The sequence below is a fragment of the Aythya marila genome, assembly GCF_965140915.1.
Source record: "Aythya marila genome assembly, chromosome: 1".
NCBI classification, from domain to species: Eukaryota; Metazoa; Chordata; class Aves; order Anseriformes; family Anatidae; genus Aythya; species Aythya marila.
The window spans coordinates 120217749-120240522 of record NC_139042.1 but is presented as its reverse complement, the minus strand read 5'-3'; the positions used below and the strand labels follow the sequence as shown (position 1 = coordinate 120240522).

At 47.1% G+C, this 22774-nt stretch overlaps 1 protein-coding gene across 1 annotated transcript in view; it reads left to right on the top strand.

Annotated features, from left to right (window-relative positions):
• LSAMP (limbic system associated membrane protein) overlaps positions 1 to 22774 on the top strand; it is a 265073-nt gene that overhangs the window by 234159 nt on the left and 8140 nt on the right. Inside the window, exons 4-7 of the mRNA XM_082771003.1 lie at positions 1139 to 1273; positions 4823 to 4943; positions 5918 to 6066; positions 12289 to 12324. Of these exons, the coding sequence (XP_082627129.1) occupies positions 1139 to 1273; positions 4823 to 4943; positions 5918 to 6066; positions 12289 to 12324 (441 nt within the window). The remainder of the gene's footprint in view (positions 1 to 1138; positions 1274 to 4822; positions 4944 to 5917; positions 6067 to 12288; positions 12325 to 22774) is intronic.

The window sequence follows — 22774 nt, the reverse complement described above, 5'->3', positions numbered from 1 at the left end:
ATCTGGCCGCTCTCTTAGGAGCCTGAAAGGGAGCCCTTGTGTGCTGGCCGCCTTTTTTTTTTTTAAAAAAAAAAAAAAAAAATCTGGCTCTTACCCTTGAAGGCTTGGGGGATGCTTTCTCTACACAAACCCAGGCACGCAGCTGGGGCTGGGGGCTTTGCACGCTGCAGCCCCCCACAAGGAGTGGGGGGTCTCCCATCACAGTGCTGCCACGGTAGTTCATAGTCTTTCCAGGAGGAGCCCTTTTCTACTTTGCTTTCTGAAGGAATAGCATAGATAGACCAATCCTAATATTTCATGCTTCCCTGGCACCTTTCATCCAGCGACTCCAATGTGCTTTGCATGCGTTAACCTCAGCGCCCTTCCCTGACCGGGAGGTGATGGCAGAGAGGGGCGATTAGCTGCAGTTTACGGGGGGAGAAAGCAATGAGTGCCTCACCCAGGGTCAGGCAGTGAATTAAAAGCACGGCCACAGCCCTCCCCTGGTTCCTGCCCCAGCTGATGCTCAAGTGGCTGCTTTCAAACCTGCCGCAGCGAGGCAGCACGGCCTCAGTGCGTCCTCTCGCGTGGACAGTAGGGGGAGGATTCGTAATGATTATCGGTCTTCGCAGATCAAATTGCACTTTGTTTCTCTCCGTTTGGATGTGTTTAACTGTAGCGTGAGCTGATCGATGACACTTCGGGGTGGCGGTTGCTCCGAGAGACAGAAAGACATTTTTCACAGCTTCGCGGTGCCCAAAGGGCTGCTGACAATACAGCAGCTCGTCTGAGAGCCAGCCACCCCTGACCCAGCACGTCGGCCACAGGCTGACTGACTTCTCGCGGTCACACCACCAAACTTCAGTCTGAAATGGTGAAGATTTTGCTTTTCGGTCTGGACAGCCTACAGGATGTGCAGCACTTTGCTACCACTTGGATGTTTCCTTCCCCAGTTTTCCAAACCAAGCTTTCAATAACTAAATAAAATGCAAATATCTTGCTGATACAGCTTCTGAAATAACCTCAAAATAGCTCCCTCAATAGCTGTTGTTTATTTGCAGAATCGCTGTGGTGATTGTTCCTCCATAGGAATTCAGCAGAAGACTTCCCCGATCTGTATGCCAGGCAGAGCCACCATCTGTATTTTTCTCTTCTGCAGGCAGAGAGTTTGAAGGTGAGGAAGAGTATCTGGAGATCCTGGGGATCACGCGAGAGCAGTCGGGCAAGTACGAGTGCAAAGCTGCCAACGAGGTTGCTTCAGCAGATGTCAAGCAAGTCCGGGTCACTGTGAACTGTGAGTACCTTACAAGGGGAACAGGTCCATGGGGAGAGCTTTCCTCATGGCCACGGGTGGTGTTAGGATAAACAGAGAAGCCTCTCCAGGTCTAAATTACAGAATCTGAAATGTGGGGCACTTACCAAAGGGTATAGTTTGTGCTTTAAGCTTGGAAATACATCAGAAGAGTGAGGGGAAAAGGGAGAAAGAGAGCAAGAAGCAGTGCACTGCCCCTCTCTCTCCCCTCAGCATGGCTGGCGATGCCTTGTTTTTACTCATTGATATTCGGGAGAACAGTAGCGTGAAGAGAAGCTTCAGCAAGGCAGCAAGGATAGATAAGGTTCAGCCGGCTCAGAGCGAACGCGCCTGCCTGCACCCAGTCGGCTCAGCAGCGCTTACACGGGCATCACGCCCCAGGGGCTTGGGGGCACATGTGGGAGAGGCACAAGTCAATGAGAGGGGCCAGAAACGTGACTTTTAAGCAGGCTTCAGGTCATTTGCACAAAGCCCTCCATGCACCGATGCAGCACAGAGAAGGGTTCAGCCAAAGGCGTAGCCACATGGCTGGCTGTGTGGCTGGCATCCACACCCCACACCTCCATGAATCCTCGCTGGGTGTTGCTGTAGCGAGTGGACCACATCGGCCATGCCTGCACACACAAGATATTTCAGCCTGCCTTTAGTAGCACAATCCTACGTGTGTGTACATCCACCTCCCTGTTTTTATGGCTCATGTTTGGCACTGGAGTGATTTAAGAGGAATATCCCCACCTGCCTGCGCAGTTCCCCTGCTTGGAGGTTAATACCTCCGCAGCAGGGATGGATAAATGGGACGTGCAGCCTCTCTAGACCTGCTTCAATTTACGCAGACTATTAACTTAAACTGAAATTGGAGATGGTTACAGGCATGTTTCAGGGTGCGTATACGTGCCCTTGATTCATGGGTATGCACTCCCTGGGAGTAGGTTAGGGCAGAGAGCTGACAGCAACAAGTGTCTCAGCTCATCTCAGCCTCGTTTGCCACTCCATGTGGTTTTAGCACCTCTTTATACCATTCTTGCTCTTCTTTTCTTTCTTTCCTTCTGAGCCATCACATCAGATCAACTCTTTTGTCTTGCTTTAAAAGTCAAGGTTATAGGCATTGCTTCTGGGCTCCCTGCAGTGTCTTCAGATTCCACATCATTATTTTTTTTTGAATTATCTTAGAAAATTGGGTGACAGTAGTTTAATAAAGGCTGCTTCTTGGGCCAAATTTTGCTATTAGTATGAAACTATAGTAGCAGATTTTCTGAACTAAAGCTTTTTTTTTTTTTTCAGTCTAAAGTATCTTTTTCTTTCAAAACCAGCCAAATTTATAAACCTGAGGCATTCCATGAGAACCAGTTAATGTTTTCAAATATTTCTGTGAAACGTAATTTCAATGATGCCTTTAACATGGTTGAAACAGATTGTTTGTATAAAGTCAGTGTTTGATTTTGACTTTGTTTCAACTCATAGTAGCTATACTAGAGTAATATTTTAAACATTTTTACTGTCACAGCACATGAAAATAAAATGATATGATATTGTAATATTATTACACGGCCTAATTTGTAATGTGCACAAATTATTATTTCCTTCAGGAGAGATCTTTTATTGCCAAGCAAAGGGAAAAACTCAGAGTTCATGAGGGCCCTGCACAGGAAAAAAAATAAATAATTTGGGAAATGAAAGCCAGATATTTGCATACGTCTTTCCTTACCTTGCTTCTTTAAATACACCACCAGCAGTAAAAATTATGAAAATTGCAGTAGGTTTGAAAAATGGGACCTGCCCAACGTGAGGAGCTTCCTGGCCATCTCTTATCATCTCATCTCTCGCTGAGGCTGCAGAGCAGGCAGCTTGTCAGCCCTGACTGCAGGAGAAAGCACAGTCTCTTTGCTTTGGTCTCACACTACCACCTTCAGGCTCCGTGAGTAATGGCTCTGGCACACTGCAGACAGGGAAACTGAGGCCTGGGGAAGAGCAGAGGGCAAACCCCAGTGAAAGGGGACCCACTCCTGGCTTCCACAGCAGCATACAGCCAAACACGGAGCGGCTGTGTTTTTAAGGCTCACAGAAAGGTGCTGTTCATTGCATGACTCATCACATGCGCTGGATTTAGTGAGGTGGAAAAGGTTTTTCTTGCTGCAGACAGCAGGAAGATCTAGTGCTCAAACAAAAAAATCAAAGAAGGATGCTTAAAAAATCACCTTCGCTCTCCTTTTATTACCCCTCCTCCTTTCCAAATTAAAATATTTACGTGAACCCACAGCCTTTGAATGTAGGATCCTATTTATGTACACTTATTAATATTTATGATGTTAGAGGGCGCGCTGCAATATCCCTAAAGCCCTGCATAAAATCCCAATTAAGGTCAGGAAAGGGATCACATTGAGATGGCTAATGTGTTCACAAGAAACTTCTCGCCATACATTTTCCAGACAGAACTATTATTTTTTTTTTCCTTTGACTGACACCATCCATTTTGATTCTTATTCTTGGCCTTTCCAGGGTGGATACAGACAGCAGAGCTGTATCCTGCAGAGGGAAGGTGCTTTATGGCAGCCTGAGTCTCAGCAGAGCTGAGCTGCAGCCCCAGACTCTCAGAGTATCCAGGCACCCGTGATGGCAGACAAGGCACTTCCTCCCTCTCAGCAGCCAGGTGGAAATAATTCTGCCTTTTAATTCGTAAAGCCTGTCACTTAACATTTCAAACACGGTGCTGAGAGGCACCTACCCTGCCCAGTACCTGGGCCCTGCTCCAGCAGAGCACACCGATGCTTCCCAAGTTTTGTTTGCCCGTGGCACAGCTCTCAGGCTGTGAAATGAGCAGGGCTGGGAATACCAGGCTGGGCTGAGGACAGGCTTCACACAGAGCTAGCTTGAACGACCTCCTTCGAGCCTGTGACAAAGCGTGGTGTCCGAAAGGGCTCACACAGGCCTTGTGGCCTCGCACGCCTCAGGGAGGTGTCTCAGCAAGAGGTCTGGCTTTCAAAGTCACACCCACAGCTCCTGCTAAAGCTCCTCTGTTTTGAGCCGTGAATGTCTTTCTGCCCTCAGCCCTTTCCTTTCTTATTATAGTGTTGATGTTAGACACGCAGGTTGTACAGAAAATAATGTTTGTGTTAGTGTTAAATTCCTACTTTCTTCTTTCACTGCTGCTGCCTTCCTTTACCATTGTGAACATCTTTCTCTCATCTCCTTCCCTCTGATGAGCCCATGTGCACTAGAGAGCCACAGGTAAATATTCATAAATTACATAACTCCATCATTAACCTTAACTCTGCCTGTGCGTGCCTATGCATTTATGACAGAGGGCCAGTAAAGAGAAGCATGCATATGGAGTGGTGCTGGCATAATGTATTAGGGGGAGTTCAAAGAGCAGGTGTTCTCCAGGGAAGCAAGAGGTGGATGTGCCACAGCATGCAGCAGCTACAGGCCTCCGCCAGCTCAAATAGTTTGCCTAAGGAAGCCAGCCCTGAAGCAGTTTCACTGTTTCCTTCCATCTGAAAATGTGAGAAGTGACCCAGCGTTTCCTCCCTGCAGACCCTCCCACCATCACAGAGTCCAAGAGCAATGAAGCGGCCACGGGACGACAAGCCTTACTCCGGTGCGAGGCATCAGCAGTGCCCACGCCTGATTTTGAGTGGTACAGGGATGACACCAGGTAAGACCATTAGCCCTCCTTTTCCTTTCTCTTCTTTTCAGTCCAACAGGAGATCCTCAGAGCTGTTATCATCCCCAGTTCTTCTCCTCAAGCAAGTTACTCTCCATAAGCCCTATACATTAAGATTGTTCCATCAGCTTATTCAGAGGCAGCATGTTTGGGGCTGGAGGAGGCAATCCTTCTCTGTGCCAGGGATGCTGAAAGAGGTGCTAAATATGGGGCTCTTCCCTTCAAGTCGGTAATGGGCCAATTTGCAATTAAGACATCCAAAGTGTTTTCTTCAAATGTTCGTGCATTAAATGTTCATCCATGATACAGAAAATAAAATAGGCAGCGTTGGTCCCCAGGTAAATAACACCACTCTGGCTGCCTTCATGTGGGGATGGTGCTGCTTGAGGTGTAAGGCTCCCCCCTATCTGCAACCTGAGCCACCTGGGTTTGCGTGTGAGGGGAAAATGAGAAAAGGCATCTGTCTATTCCTTATACCTGAGCATTTACTTTGCATTTAGAAGTGGTTTTATTATTGCAGTTTTTAACCTGACCCACATGTCCAGGCTCATCAGTGGCTCGCTTTTGTTAAAGCATGCATTAGAATGCCTTAATTGGTGTGTTTCACTAAAAACCTTTTCTCCATCTATAGACTAGCCCTCAGCTGGCCATGGTGCATTCATATCCCGGTGTAAGCCAGTGCCAGAAAAATGCTTCCTCCCTTACCCTCAGCTTTTCTTTCTTCTCCACTACTTCACCAGTGGCATTTCTCTCCACTGTGTTCCTCCTTCCTTTCATTCCCTCCTCCTGCTTTCCATCAGTGCCTCCTTTGTCCTCTTCCTTCCTACATCTCATCTCTGCCTCCCTCCATCCTCACCCTCCAGCTGGTCCAAATAACTTTGGTTTACCACCCACCCCCTGGGCTGTGATTTCCTCCCCATACACTACTGCCATTGCACTGCACGCCTCTTCTCCTGTCTTCCCAGGATAAACAGCGCCAACGGTCTGGAGATAAAGAGCACGGGGAGCCAGTCTCTGCTGATGGTGGCCAACGTCACTGAGGAGCACTACGGGAACTACACCTGCGTGGCTGCCAACAAGCTGGGAGTCACAAACGCCAGCCTATACCTTTACAGTAAGTATGGGAGAGGGTGAAAGGGGGTCCAGGTTGCTCTCACAAAGACCAGGCTTGGTAGTAAGCACACAGGGGCACAAAACTCAGGAATGATCTGCTTGCCAGCGCCCCGGGACCTCCAGCTGGGAACTGACTACTTCAGACACATACGTGTTCATACTGACAGTGAAACAAGAACACAGCCAAATTAAAATGTTTACGGTCAAGCCCTTTGATCGACTTTCTTTGCTGAAGTCAGGTTTTGTTAAAGTAATAAAAACGTGTTTGTTTTAAGGCTGGAACCAAAGACCCCGTTAGAATGACAGGCCTTTTAATAAGGAGAGGAAAGGCCGGGGCTCGGAGGGTCTGTGACAGCTGAGAAATGACAAGTAATTCAGAGAGATGGAGAGACTAGCCACTGAGCCTGAGGAGAACAAGAGAGTCAAAAAAAAAAAAAAAAAGAAAAAAAAAAAGGAGAGAGAAATGAGTTTGAAAATAGGAGGAAAATGGAAAGGAAAGAAGTGGGATAAGACAGAGTGATTTAAGGGGGCATACTGTAGGGAACATGGGGAAAAAGGTAATCAGCAGATGAAATATGGAACAAAATTCCTGGGATCTCATTCTACTACCTTTCAATTACTGAGTTTACAGCAGTAAACATAAAAGGGTGGAAGCTGGGACTACACCAAACTCCAGAACAGAATTACCTGCTGAGTCTGAATTTTGCAGCTGGTTCAAAACTTGCCCTAAATAAAGACCCTGCTCCTTTTCTCCCACCCATGTACATGTATAAACTGAGGTTTATTCAAAATCCAGTTCTGGATCCTAGGCACAGCACTTGGACTCAGCTTACAATGCACATTATTATTGCCACCAGAAATAGACTGCAGCAGAGTGACCCACTCACATGAATGCACCCAAAGACCAAGAAGTGACATAGGGTTATATTCCTCTGATGTTTCCACACTGAATTAAAACACTCAGGCCATGACCTGCATGACCTTTTAAACAGGAAAAAAAAAAAAAAAAAAAAAAAAGAAAAGAAAAAAAGGAAAAAAAAAGATAAACTATGCAAAGCTGTCTAAATATGAGAAGCAGTTTAGTCTAGTTTCTGCTGTGTGTGGTCAGATTACTGGAAGCACCAGGGAAAATAAAAGGTTTTTGGTCTGTTTTTTAACAGATGTAGTGGAAAAGGATAAAACCATTGGTGTTCTGTGTTTACCACCTCTGGATTTATTACAAGTGCAATTTGAATTATTGCAAGATTTAGGAGTGTTCTACAGATTATTTTTTTTAAGTAAAGAATCAGCTTTATCATAAAATAACATATCTTTGATTTCCTGCAGCATTTGGTCACAGAAACAAAGCAAATTCCCACTTTGAAATTCTTTTCACCCTGGTCTTGTGACTGTCATGAGATTCAAATAAAATCCTCAGGCAGCAATTTGGAACACAGTTTTCAAATACTCCAGATTTGTTCTTGCTGATATTAATATAATGCTAAGTTTAGAATCAATTATTTGTGGCTGAATTCTAAATTTGGCCCTCTCTGTTGGTTCCTGTTATACAGATGAGCTGAAAAGCACCACTGAAACAAAATATAAGATGAAATTCAATAATGTATGTATGCACACGTGATTTTGGATGGGGGGTTGGTTTTGCTAGAAAAGCATTTTGCATTGAGCTTCACCTCAAAGGATCTCAAAGGATTTGCTAGCAATGAATATTTTAACATCGCAAGTTATTCAGAAATGGGTGAGTGTTATTAGCACCATTTTGCAAGAAGAACCTAAGAAATAAGAGTGAAGGAGCAGTTTACCCATGGTCATAAAATCAGTGGCAGAACCTGTAAGAGATCCACGGAGATCTTGCAAAGTTGCCGATACCTATACCAAGAGGAACCATGGCAAATATGAAAGATGACTTGCAACAAGAGAATAAAACCGAGGATTCTATTTTAGCCTCCTTTTGATGTGTATGGAGGTAACTTTCCTTCTGTCGAGTTGTTGAATGTTGTTTATCATTTTTACCTTAGAAATTCAAGTCCTATTTATGCTGCAAAGCACTTGAGAGCTTGTGAAGTAGCAACTTCACAAGAGCCAGAAGAATGGAGGTGCAGGAGCTGAGAAAGATTTGATGATTTTCATCAGACTGTTTCTAACTTTTATTTTTGTTGCTTAGTTAATCCCATTTCTTCAGTGCTCAGTGTTATGGAGACTGAAAGCCATTGTGAAAATTGCTTAATATTGTTTCTCTGTTCTTATAGTTAGTGTGGAAAAGAGAGAGAGAGAGAAAAATAATAAATTCAGACAGGCTACAGTTGGTATTCCTAAGGTTAAAAAACCAGGGAGGCGATGAGTGGAGGGAATCAAGCCTCATAAAGATAAAGAAGTGGCCCAAAAAACCTACAAGCCTGGCTGAAAAAAATACTGAACTGATCACACAATAGCTGAAATGCACATTCCCAGACAACACACTCATGCAGAAACAAAAAGAAAAAAAGCAGTGCCAAGTTTGGCAAGGTACAGCAGACACAGAAACGTTTTGAGTGTTTTTCTTCCCCAGAACCAGAGGTTTTATTTCTTTTTTTTTTTTTTTTTTTTAATAGAGAACAAACTCACTGTAGGGCAACATCCCACTAGGGAGGCAGACACAATGATGATTCCTCAGTGGCCCATTGCAGAGAGAAAAAAAAATGGCAGCCAGTAGTGAAGAAACAACTAGAGAGTTAGTAATGAGGTACTGGAAGCTTTGCCTGAGGTGGAAGGCAGAAGGGGAGCTAGCGAAATGATGTGAAAGAACAGTTTAGCAACAGAGAAAAATGGGTGACTTCCATTCCAGGAAATCTCAGCCTGTGTTGAGAAAGTCTTGGAGAGACCAAGTGCCTTAGATGTCAATTCCATAGCTAGAAGATGTATTAAAATACAAAAGCACCTCCCTTGAGCTATATGACTAGATAGCTAGCGATCTTCTCTAAAGGATGCGGCAGCAGGATTGCCTGCTGTAGGTGGAGAGATTTATTCTCCTCACTCTTGGAGACTGAGTTTATAGCAACATCCAAATGGCCATGCTGGGTCCGACCAAAGGTCTGTCTTACCCAGGAACTTGTCTCCAACAGCAATCTGGAATATGTTTGCAGGGAGCATACCCACAGAGGTACTGTTTGATGATAGAGCTCCTCTCATAGCTTGCTGCCATCCCTTCAGCCCCTCACCCTGCTCTCTGCTGCATGATTTTGGTGTTTCCTATACTCTGGGACTCCGTGGACCACACACTGAGCCAGCACAACACGCTACACCCACAAAAACGTAACTGAGGTTTACCACCCACCCCTCAACATGCTGCCAAATGTTTTCTCTTGTTATGCAGAGCTGAATTAGTTCAACAAGCACCAAAGCCCATGCAAGGCGGGGGGGAACATATCACACATCCATGGACAGGAGGAGCTGGGAGGCACAACAGTGCTTTGCAGCACTGCTGAGCCAGTAGGTTAGTTCAGCTCTGCAGAGCCTAGGAACAAGGTCTGTCACCCCCAAGCACAAAACACCGTGCGAGCTGTGAAAGGGGCAGAAAGGGGCATGCGGATCTCCATGAAAATTATCTGACAGGGAGGTCAAGTCAGGGCTGCCATCACAGCATGACAGAGGTGAAAAGCAGTGCTACACCTAAAGGGAGAGGGTTTTTTTTCCAAGTGAATTAGGAGGGAGGGAACTTGTTTCTTTGTCATTCCACTAAGCCAACAGAGTGCTATGAAAAAAAAAAAAAAGCCACAATTTATATCCTAACCCGTGCAGTATAAAAATATATGTGTATATATATATCTATTAAGTGTATATATATATATGTGTGTGTGTGTGTGCCAGAATCACATCTGTTACACAAATACATGCATACATAGGCTTACATGTGTGGGTACAATAAGCAAGCAAACATATCCACAGGCACACAGAAGCAGGCGCAGCACCTGGTGCAATCTAGCAAAGCAGAGAAAAGCAATGAAAGCCCTTCCAAATCAGTTGCCTTCTGCCTCCCGCAGAGCCAGCCCATCCCTGAGGATAAAACAGGAGACAACAGGGCAGTGCTGCACATCCTTATGCAGTCCTGCTGGCTAAATTGTCTCAATTATGGGAGACTGCCACCTCAGCAGGAACCCTGCCGCATCCTCTCCAGCTTGCATCCTCGGCGCCCTCCAGTGAGTTAGGAAAAGCAGAGGTGAGGCAGCACCTGGTAAGGCCAGTGCCAATTAGACGCAAGCAGCAGGCAGGATCCCACCACGGTCTCCTCGAGATGCTTCAGGTATAGCTACCATTTTAGTCCAGCAGTTTTAATCCCAGCCACTTGCCTCTAAATTGTCATTTCTTGCTAGTGCCCCGGCACAAGCGCTGGCTGTGTGCGCCCTGTTCCACCCCTTCTCGTGATGCTCTGCCTGTGGTGCTTCCTTCTACCTGAGCATCTGCTGATGGTGGTGGCTGCTAGGGTTTAGTGCAACTGCAAGTAAAATCTGAGGCTCTTATAGCAAACGCCGTGATTTCCCAGGGGCTGTCAATAACAGGGAGACTCGGGAGAGGGAAGATAGTGGTTAGGGTGACAGCCAGATGGGGCAAGCCTGAGACGCTGCTAATGAGGCAGGGTGGAGCAATAAAGACAGCACGCAGCAGGCGAGGGGAACAGAGGTAGAGTCCTTGAATAGAAAGCAGCGTGATAATGAGGCCGTAGTGCTTTGCTTTAACTGCTTATGCTGTGCAGTCTGCAGCCTGCTGTGCGGGAAGAAGGTAAAGGGGAGTTGAGTTATTTAACCAAACTAAATAACAAGGAAGTCATGTCAGCACAACAGCCTGCTTTCACAGAACAATAGTCCCCTGGTGCTGCATAAACACAGAGATCCAGACTAACCGTGTATTTTCTGCACAAGAGGCAATCTCCCCCGTGCCTGCTGTGGATTCAAACAGCCCCGCTACCACTGTGAGGGCAGGAGATCTGCCAGTGTCACAGAGATTGGATCGACCTGCTGTGTCCCCACGGGCTCCAGATAGTCAGAAGCTAGCTCCTTGCACCAGGAGTGCTTTTTAAAGAGCGTTGCCCTCCAAATAGCTGGGACCAGAGTGTGATCAGAGAATAACAGCGGGCTGTCGGTGTATCCTGCCAAGCCGTATGCCCGTCAGCAGTGATCTTAGCACCATCCTCACAGGTAAGCCCGGAGACAACTTATTGCCCCAGGCCTATCAGCTTTTGCATAGTGACATATCTCTACAGCTAAACGTCTGCCCAGCAGACAGCCCCTGAGTAGGAACACATCTCAGGCAGCACGAGGCATTCAGTGAGCTCTGCAGTTAATGGAGAGAGACCCGGTCATTACTCAGGTCTGGTGGGCTTGTGTTCATGGTTCTGCCTGTCTCTGCCAACAGTTCAGTGTGTGACCTTGGGCAAATTGCTTCCTGGTGCTGTGCCTCACCTGCGCTATCTGCAAAGTGGGATTGCCACTGCTGTTAGCCTCAGACTGAGGTCTCCGAGCCCCAGTTTCCATCGGTTTCTGTGCAGTTCTTTTGAGATCCTGGCATGGAAGAAGCAATATGTGAAGCCAGCAGCGATGTATACCAGAGGCCTGCTGTGGCGTAGAAAAAGGATGCGTTGTAAAAACCCTATAACCAAAACAGCAGGTGCTGTGTGCTACCAGAGGCTGATGAATCTGCAAAAGCTCTGTTCCTGTAGGAAGACAAAGGTGTAAAAGAAACAGAGTGCCCCTGGGGATTCACCAGGGTAACATCTCCCATGCTCTGATCCTCAGGGGACCTCTCTCAGGCAAGAAATCCATTGTGGAGAAGGTTCTTTGGGGGCAGTAACTACCTGTAGAGGACCTCCACAACTCACCTTTCTGGCAGAGGCTACTTTCCAGCCAGAGGTGCAGCTAAGAGGAGCTGTAGTGTGATGAGATGAGTGGTCTTGAAAGCCAGGGGGGAGATGTGGCCCATCAACTCCAATTAGCTTCTCTGCAGGTGCTTAATCCCTCTTGTTGTGTGGATATTATTTGTTTAGTTTTTCAAATGACTTCTGTCTGACTCCAAGTCCCAGGGAATGTTGATGTATAATAGGTGTATTGCTAGCAAAATGCTCTGTATGAAACTTACTCTAGCTCATCTAATTTGGGGATGGACAACTCCATCAGGTTTGTATCTGCTGCTTTTGCTTGCTGTGAAAAGTGGCTTTTCTCCTGCATGTTGCTTATTGTTTTTTTTCCCCCCTTAGAACGAGTTTTACCCACACTCCCCAACCCTTTTCCAGGTCAGTATATGCTTTATGTCAAAGTAGCTCTAGCCGGGTCATTCTCCATCATCCTGATAAATCCAAAGAGCAAGGGATGGGCAAAACAGTGCAGGACAACAAGGGCCTTCCCATCTCTTCTACATGCCATTTGTTCTCTTCTGCTCACCTTCCTCATCCTTCCCTTCCCCCCTCCCATTTCAGGAAACCAATCAGCTAAAAAGCAACAACCTTTAACCCAGGTTTGATTGATGACATCGTGTCCTCATCCAGGTCTGGACAGTCTTCAGTGGGGCTCAGTTTGTCTACGGACCTACTCCTTACGTATATTCCAGTCCTATGCTTTCTTCCCCCACATATCCTGGTTTGGATCAAAAGCGTAAACAGATCTAAAATGTTGCAGAGATGGTGGAGGGGACAAGTGAGAAGCTAAAAATGAAAGTGCTGCCTGGAGATTTTTTTACTTTAGCTGTGCAAGCTATTCACAGTGAAACACATTGTTTTCTCATTCCTCTGGCACATACCCCCAAATCTGTCTGTCCTGTAGTGCTGCATTTCATAGAATCATAAAATCATAAAATCATTAGAGTTGGAAAAGCCCTCCAAGATCATCTGGTCCAACCATTCCCCTACCACCAATGTCACCCCCTAAACCATGTCCCTAAGCACCAGGTCCAACCTTTCCTTGAACACCCCCAGGGAGGGTGATTCCACCACCTCCCTGGGCAACCCGTTCCAATGCTTGACTGCTCTTTCTGAGAAGAAATGTCTCCTCGTTTCCAACCTGAGGCAGACTGCATGAAAAAAAAAAAAGCTCAAGGTAAACACATAAACCACAGTGAGGTGTTACGGACTGGTTTATTGCAAAGGGAGGGGGTATGAAGGGAAAACAGAGCCTGAGTATTTTTCCTGTTCTTGCCACATGCTGCTAAAGCATGCCTTAGGTCCAGGCAGCATGGCCCAGATGTGCACACGAGGTTTGGTGTTTGGATGCAATCTTGATATTGTGGAAAAGCACAGAGACTCAGCACTTCCTGAAATCGGGCTGTTTCCAGGAGTTTGAAGCTAAATCAGCAATAAGGCAGCCAGTCCCCTCACTCACTTAAAACACTTTGGCCTGGGGCTCCTCAGTATCTTTGCTTCGCTGCCATATGATGGAGATATACTCAACGCATGGGATGCTCTGAGGCCTCAATAGTTAACGTCTGTGTAGAGCTTGGAGGTAGAGTGTTATTATGAACCCATGTTGTTTTGCACAAGGGCACCTGCCCAAGTAAAGCACCTGCAGGTACTCCCATGAAAAGAACAATAAATGCTGGGTGTTACATCAGCTCCGTTCAACTACTCTGCGTTTTCAAATCAAGCTCTGCTCTTGGCAACTTATTCAGGCTCAGGATGTAGTCACAATTGCCTATTTAAAAGGCAAATCCGCAAACACAATTAAAGAAAAGTACCTAAAAAAGGAGGGAAAAAAAAAAAAGAAATCAAGCTACCATTAAAATTAAATCCCAGAGAGTGATTTGTAAATAACATTCAAGGAGCTGAAGAAAGGAGTAAAGTAGGCCGTTGGGAACCTAGTGTGGCAAAATAAATCCAATTAAACACCATTATCGTATGTATTGCAAATGAAACGTGTGCTTGGATATGAAATTAAAGTTGCTGAGGCTGTTTGGGATGTAAGGTTTTGAGGAGTTTTCCAATTTTGCTTGTTCTTTTTTTAAGCAGAACTTTCAATGACAAATATTTTTGTCTGATGGAAAACCCAGGGCTCTTTCTTTTTATGATTATTTTTATTCTATATCCTTAAATTCCACAAGCAGGCACTGTTAATTCTTTCCAGAGCCAGCCCTGTTTACAGCTGGCTTTGAATTAGTAGTCCATTAAGGTAAATGATAAAGCAAAAACTGCAAGTGAGCAAGGCCCAGATTTCCATACCAAATGCCCCTCCTAATCAAGCCGCCAAGGCCATCCTGCAAAGCTTTTGTCAATCCTTTAAAACACTTTCCTCCTTGCCTTTGAAGTTCTTATTTTTTTCCTTTTGCTGCTCCCTGTTCTCCTGAGATCATCTTGAAGGACATCCTGGTGTGACATCACTTCTGTGTCTTCAGGAGTTTGCGATGCCAAACGCTGGGATATCTCCTGTGACCCAGGACACGCTAAGAGGATTTTGCAGAGGGGGAAAGCAGAATTTAAATACTCTGGACCTCATTTGGTTTCTGAAAGCCCCTACCAGCTTCTTTAATGTGGGCCTTCAGCACAGATACGGGTTTATCTCAACATTTGCTTTTACTTTGCTGTTCACTTTCAAAGGAACCTTAGGCATAAAAGCTTCTTGTTTGACCTTTTTCTCCCTGGGGGTTTATATTCTGAGATGCAGTCCTCAGCTCTCAAACAAGCTCTTCCTCAGTGACCACAATCGCAGCCTCTTCTCCCTCAATTTCCATTTCTCTTAAGCCTTGGTAACACTTCCCTGCCCTGTAGGGCTTTGAGCATTAATTTTAAAAGGAAGGTGTTTTGAGATGAAGAGCACTGTGCTCATGCTAAGCGTTGCTATCATCAGCTAGCTGCTGTGAAAACATCTTGTTTTCAGGCAGGCTAGGGACTCGGAAGAAGCCCATTCAGCTGAACACATGGGACTTGAATTTGATGAGGCTGTATCCTAGGAGGCTGGTGGAGCCCAGCTGATTCAGCTCTCTGCTGATTTGTCCCTGGTAAATGTTCCAGCTCTCCTGATTTTCCAGCAGGGCACTTGCCCTGAAAAGTCTTCCAGGATGGTAACACCTCATCACGTTTTCCTGTCCACATGATAACATCACACTGTAATGGGATGTTGGAACACCTAGCTGGCCTTAATCCATCATCAAGTGATTTTCTGAGGGGTTTTCTTCTGGAAAGAGAATTTGCTCACTCCCCACCACACCTGCCAACATCATGGCAAGTGGGATCTCTGTTGTACCTCGAAAGCATCTGTCGCTAGTATGCCGCTGGTTCCATCTCTGTCCTCCTCCTTTGTCCCTTGCCCTCAGGCCTTTGCACATAGATTCACTCCTCTCTGATTAGCCCTTTGTGTCCACATCAGAATGGCTTACACAGGCTTCAAAACCTCTAAGTCTTCCCCTCAGGAGTTTTGTGGTGAGGGCTTACCACAGATTAACCAGGCACTTTCTCAGCATGGTTAGCTCGAACCCCAGGAGCTCCACAGGCGATGCCTTATTGCCCAGAGGGTGGCACAGTCCAGTCACGGGCATCAACAGAAGAGATTTACAGTGATAGTGTGTAAATAACTGGCAGAGGGGAAGGGAAATGGAGAATGAGCAGTCCTGTGTTTCTGCCAAAACGCGCACTGATGGGAGAATGACCCTGTCCGACTGTAGCTCGTAGCTAGTCTCCATTTAGCTGTAGCCTGTGTAGCTTGTGCTGTCACTAATGCCTTCATCGGGTGGGTGGGAGCTGGGGGAAGGGAGAAAAGAGATGTTCATTTGTGTCTGATGACCAGAGTGGGAAACAGAGAGCACCTTTCTTCGGAATACCCTCTCAGTTCTCCTCCCTCCCCGTGGAGGTCCTAGCTACCGAGGAATTCATAGTTCTCCATCCATCACCCCCACCCATGGCCGCACCCCCGTCACCTCCTCCATTGCCCCAAGCTAAGCAGGCAGCTCTCCTGTGAGCTGGGTCTCCTTGTTTTGGCAAAATCCAAATATTTTGAAGCTAAGGTGAGAAGCATGGCGGGGGGATACATCAGAAAGTGCAGAGGGTAAAGGTGATTTGCAGGGGGGTTGCTGCTTAGGCAGCGATATGGGCACAGTCCACATAAACCAGTCCTCACAGTACGATATGACTGGTTAAAGAACTCGTCCGTCTCTCAAGTCTTCTTCACTGAAGCCAGAACTTGCTTTCTCAGATGGTTTCCAAGAAATGGTCAGTGAAAATCTGTCCTCAGAGCCTTTGAACCATATTTGTTGGTAGGGCTGGGGAAAACATAGCATAAACAGGCCAAAATAGCCAATCTTGTCCTATCGTGACCCTAACAAACCTGCAGACAAAAATAATGGTTGTAGGGACCCAGCTTAGAAGGGCATCAGCACCTGATAACGCCCGTGACCCTGGATAACGAGCACAACTCAAGGTTCACTTTGCTCCCTGCCGGTGGTACCCAGCCAGATTTTCCCAAAAGCTCATTCTCCATTGCAGAAGGGGATGGCTCTGCAGGGTGGATCAGGCAGGCCAAGTTTCTTTCAGCACTCAAGGTCAGTGTTCATCCCTGCCAGGTCAGTAGGCTGCAAGTGCAGTGGGTGCCAAGCCTGCTGGGGCTTCAGGCCAAGGGAACAGAAAGAACAAGACAGGGCAAAGGCAGAAGGCCAACATCATATTGATTTTTTTTTCTTGATATTTCAGAGGTACCAGGCAAGCAGTGTCATTACATCTTATTTTGGCCATGTGGTTAAAAGGGAATAAAAGTCAGAGGTGATGATAGTGTGCTCCAAAATGGCTCATAAGTACGGAGTGGGAAACAATATCTGAGGGGAAAGAGAAATGCCAAGAATTATTCCTGCTACTACAGCTACTAGCATTACTTGGTGAGCTTTCTGGATAGCAACAGACAGGGTCTGTTTGCTGAGATTGATTAAGAAATTAGAAAACATTCTAATTCTTTTCCAAAAAGTGTAAAGAAAAGAAACCAGCTTTTTTTTTTTTTTAAGAAAAAAAAAAGACACAAGGGAGAGAGAGAGAAATGGCTTTATTGCTTGATCTGTTTCTGTACTTTTTGTTCATTAATTTTAATTTAGATTGATTTATTCCAGAATGAGCCCTGGATTGCATATATTTGCATAACCCTTTCCGGTAGTAATGCTGTGGAGAATCCAGCGAGGGAGGAAGAGCAGAAGCAGAGGGTAGGAACTGAGACTGCAAGTCTCCAGGAAGATATTCCTCAGGGCTGGGCCCTGGCACTGGGGTAGCGAAGGCGTTTCAAGGTTTGGTTAGTCACAAGTGCAGCTTTGCACGCCAAACAGCCCTGCCAAACGGAGGTCAGGGCTCAGCAGTCAGCTGGGAGGGTGGAGGGTGGGTGAAACCACTGCAATAGAAAACACACAGCCCATGGAAAAGCACCTGCCTTGGAAAATCAGCTGTGCAGCAGGGACACAGGTTGATAGCATCGGAGCTGGAGCACGGAGATTGCCCTACAGAGCAGGGCTGGGCAGACCATGACCCTCCTGGGCCAGATGTCCCCTGCCTGGAGGACACTCATACCTGATACCACGTTAGGTGGGTTTTGAAGCTGTCTGCTGAACCTTCCTCCTTAGAAATCAGGAGACCAACCCAAACCCACTGCACAGAAAGTGTATCTAAATGCTCCCTCTCTTCCTCCCCTACCCTCCCATGGTGAGCTGCTGGCTGGGCTGACGGGGACCCAAGTGTGGAGGGCAGCAAGGAGGATGAAGAACAGCCATTGTTGTCCTGATTTAATCCTCAAGCACGCTCAAAATTCCCTCGCACCCCCTAAGAGAAAACGGCCAAAGAGCAATTCCCACCTTCCTCCTCCTCCTCTCCCCCTGCTCCCGTTTCCACTGCGCACCACTTAAGAATTTGCCTAACAAATTGACCTCCCCTCTGGTTATTGTCCCAAGTGAACAGTCTCTCCATTCACTAACCCATGACGGTAAGTCGGTTTGGGAAGCAGCGGGTTTATCTTCCCGGCTCAGGCGCTGCGCCGGGCCCGCTGGTGAACCAGTTGCCATTCAGTGTCTGCTCTGCTGTTGATAAAGCACATTACACATGGCTGGGCTTGCATGATTAATACCGCTGTCTGAGCGCTCTCTCTAAAAACAAAAACAACTGGGAGAAGGGGGGGGGGTGGATTTGGGAGGGAGGGGGTGCACAGGGGGGAAAAAAAGAAGCCTAGCGGCAAGGCAAGCGAAGGAGAAATGCGCTGGCCCTTCCCCAACATCACCTGCATGTCCCTTTGCAATTTGGGAAACGGGTGCATAGGCAAGAGCAAGGGCACAAGGGCCATGGAGGAGGATGTGCTGTGGCCAGCACGGCTGCAGTGAGGTCTAGCCAGGCTGCCTCTACGGTAGGTGTTACAGACACGCGTACTTGCTGGTGGACCAGTACGCTCCTGAACCAGATCACCTTATGCACGACACCCCCCCCATGCCCAGAGGCACATCCCACCATCGCCGAGCAGTTTGCAGGCACCCCAGAACATCTAGAGGATGGACAGAGGGGGTGCAGGCATCTTCTCCTTTGCTCCCAAGGCTAGCTTGTTCCAGATCTGAACCAGGACGGGTGGGGTCCATGGGACCTCCTCACCCCACAGGGGCTGTTTCTGCTGCGGGTGGTGGTGCAAGGGAGTCCACAGGGAGGAGTGGTGGCCTTAAGAAGACCTTGAGGACAGGTTAGGGGGCACCTTGCTGCAGGCTCTAGAGGAGACAGAAAGGAAGGGCAGAGGCAGCGATACAGCTGGATTACAGAACCAGAGTGATGTCTAGCATGCTGGTCACTCTCCAGCCCAATCTAGTTCACCTTCTGCTTCCACCTCCTTACCAGGCACCCCTCAGCGTGTCCCTCCCTCTTCATTTCTGTTCACAGCCACTCAAATCTTTCCCCTGCCAAATACCCAGCAAAGCTCGTGGAAAACTGTAGCGAGGATAAAGTAAGCAAACAGACCCACACAAAGCTGATGAAAATATTAATTTTTCAAGAGGTTCCGGAGTTTCCCATTAGCAAGCCTGCTTCCTAGGGCTGCGTATGCTCTGGGTGAGGGGAGCTGTGCTCTTTGTTCCTTAATGAGAAGCCAAACTGTTGCCACAGCCGGTCTGCTGTGTCTTACGCATGTGCTTGAGATGTGAGCAGAGGAGTGTTTTGTTTTTTTTTTTCCTATCTTAGAAAAATTAAAAGCAGAAAAAGCTTAGATCTTCCCTGTGATGACCCCCAAAAAACTCTGTGTTAGGTATTTTTTGGATGTTTTGCTTGTAGGATGAAAGTCTTCAATGAATGGTTTGAAGACAAGGGAGTTGTAAGTAACAGATTTTGTATCAGTAGTTTGCAAGGTGTTAATATATATTATATATATATTCCAACTACTAGACGAATGGAAAGGGTGGGAGACATTTCTTAGCCATGAGAGAACCGTGGAACTCTCTGATACCTCTAGGATAGATCTAGTGATGAAAAACCTTCGTAACCTTGAAACATAGGTGGTCTTCTGGCCACCACCAGCCTCACTGATCATGATAACAGCTCAATTCCAGACCGGCAGTACTACATACCAGCTCCAGGATAAATGGTGTAAGCAGCCATCTCTTGAACAGCACAACCTTCTCAGTGTGACGCTGAGAAATGTGATTTCAGGGATAGTCTTCAGACCTCGGAGAAGGATGGGTGAGCTGCATTGCAGAATGAATCTTCACTGTGACGCGAGGTATGATAGATGAGTACTTAGCGCACCATGAATGAGCTCCAAAACATGGGGAAGAACTGTTCAGTGCTAAAAAAAACCTATGAGCAAATTCTGAAATGCATTAAACAGTGTGCTAAGATTGATAGACACCAGAGACGTTGCCTTAATCTTGTTGGAGAGTTGCTGCAGGGCATCCTCCGTAGTTTACACAGCGGTACTTCTGCCTCTAGAAAAGCCAATCTATTGCCAGTGCCGTTACAGTCAGATTTTAATTACAGGAGCAGAACCCCACAGATGCTAACTGGTAGTGAGAATGGGCCACAAGCAAGTAACAAACAAAAGAGTTTCATCATTGAGAAGAGGGAGTGCAAAAGCATGTCTTCTTCTCAAAGCAGGGGGGATGGATAGGAAAAGAGTAAGGAAAAAGCCCCAAATTAACCCTAGTAAGTAGAAACTGCTAATCCCTAAAGCCTCAGAGTAGAGTGCAAAGCCTTGGAAGAAAGAAATTAATAACTTTCAAAGTATGACCTTGAAAATGGAATTAACAGTATTCGTCCCTTTTAAGCCGTCATGATAATAAAGATTTCATCTTCTGAAGCTCTAGCAAGAGAGTCAACAGACTGGAAAAATGACTTCTTCCAGGGGAGCTGGCAAGTGTAAAACCTAAGACCCCTCCAGGAGCCAGGGAGTGAGGTGCCATGGAGAGACCTGTGTGGTGCATATCCACATTCCCTTTGACCTCAGAGGTCAAACATCCCTTAGAGGATATTTTCATTCCTTCCTCATTTTTTGGTGCTTCTTTGCTCAAGAAGCAAGACTTTGCTGTAGGCCAAGTTAACCTGCCAACAGCATGGAGCCCAGAGCCACTGAGGATGGAGAGCAGCTTGAAAAATAGCAGGCTAGCTCCACTTGCTTTGCCATCACTCCCTTCCTTCCCATCACAGAGAAGTCTTTCTAGCCTGTTCCCTGCCTCCTCCTGGCCTAACCTTCAGCCAGAAGCTCATGGGGTCCGATTGTCCTCTTACACTGGGTTTTACCTCAGGTTCTTTGAGAGGATCCCAAGGGCAGAGTCACCAAAGCAAGTGAAGAGCCTGTAGCTTTTTGATACCTTTTGAAACTTCTGTCTGGGCTCTCCTCCATGAGCACTAGCAGACTTATCAAGCCCTGGAGTCTAGATAGCATAAATAAGAGGAAAACTGGGCATCTGCTGTCTTTTCCTATCTCCACTTTGTTTTACTCAGGTGATAAAAGCTGGGAGCTGGTGGGAAACTCCACAGTGGTGAGTGCAGGTGTGAAACATGTAGATGGGTGGGTGATTTTTCTCCCCTCTCCATATGGACCAGGAATATATCTACTCCCTGCTTGCATCTCAAAAAAAAAAAAAAAAAAAAAAAAAAAAAAAAAGCTTTTAAAGGTTGGGAAGCCTGTAAGTTATATATCCCCAGTTTTGCTCCTGATGCTGGCCTTGTCCCATCCAAAACAGGCAGTGGCAGCATCCACGGGAGCCCCTGGTAGTGCAGCATCCCTGCCCAGCCAGGTGCCTTGCAGGGGAGGCTTCTGCGGGATTCAAGTGAGCCCTGAGATGGTGGGTGGTTTCATTATTTTTTTCCCTTTTTATTTATTTATTTCCTCTTTATTTTTATTTTTTTTTCTCTGCCTTCGGCTGCCACCTGGTGGGGAGGAGGCGTGCGGCTGCCGCCGCCAGCAGTGCTCAGGGCGCAAGCCACAAACGCCTGTCCCTGCTGCAGCTCCCCCTGCTCCTGCGGGGCACAGGTGAACAGCCGAAAAAAATTAAAAAATAATCTAAAAAAATGTTGAGGGAGATTGTGGATATAAAAGCTTTCGGGGAGGCCACACATCCAAGGAAGAGTAAAATGTGCTTCCATGTTGTGGGTGCCCCATCCCTGGAGGTGCTCAAGGCCAGGCTGGATGGGGCTTTGGGCAACCTGGGCTGGTGGGAGGTGTCCCTGCCCATGTCAGGGGGTTGGGACTGGATGGGTTTTAAGGTTCCTTCCAACCCAAACCATTGATTGTGTGATTCTGTGAAAATCAAGCTCTTAAGGAGCGTTGAGTGCCACTACCCGTGGCTCAGCAGGATGGAGCCAGCGGATGCTGTGGGTTGATGTGCTTGCACACCCAGCCAGCCCCCAGCTGTTGAGGGTTGGATGAAACCTTTGGCCTGACCCCATAGAGCTGGTCTCTTCTTGCAGTGGGCTCCTTTTGGCAGGATGTTTTTGAGGAACTGGTGAGCTCTTGGCTTTTTCCCTGGGGTTTGCAGTGGACATGACAAGCACCCTGCTTTCCCTCCTCCCACCACCTTCCCATCCAAGTCCCACCACCCTTCCTGCCCCCTCTTTTCCTGCACCCTTTATGGCAGTAGGAGCATTTCAGCTATATGGTGCAATGTAGCATACACACACCCGTGTGTATGGGGCAGATCGTTTGGTGTAGCTGTTTACCTTGTGCTGAAAGACTAAACCCCTGCAGCGGTGCAAGGCTCTGAGCCAAAGCGTCAGGGCAGAAAAAGGTTCAGAGGGACTGCCACAAGCTTGCTTTCTTTCTTTTTTTTTCTTTCCTTGTAATTAAAAAATATTTTTTCTTTCTCAAGCCTTGCCCGCAGAAGCAGCAGAAGTGTTTTGGCTGCTGCCCTTCCACTAAAGAACAAAATAAAGCCAGCCCGAGGCAAACACCCGGCGTGGGAACATTCCTCCCGCCCCGCTAATGCCTGCGAAGCGATAAGCGAGCGGGGCCTTACGGTGGGAAAGGTCAGGCACCCTTAATAACAGCAGGTGCCACCGGCTTGGCGTGCGAGGCTGATAAAGCTCTGGCAGCGCCGCCTGAGCAGCATGCCCCGTGCCAGAGCGTGCAGCCACTCTCAGCTTTCTGCTGCAGGGAAGGGGAAAAAAAAAATCACTGAGACCTCGCCTGCTCTTCCACACCCTGACACAAAAATGTGAGGTGTTTTCCCAGCAGTGTGAGGAAAGGACCCCTGGGGTTTCTTTGTGTGAGGCTGGTGTGGGGCCAGCTTCACCTGCAGGTGGGCAGGAGCAGCGAGGGCATGGTGGCATG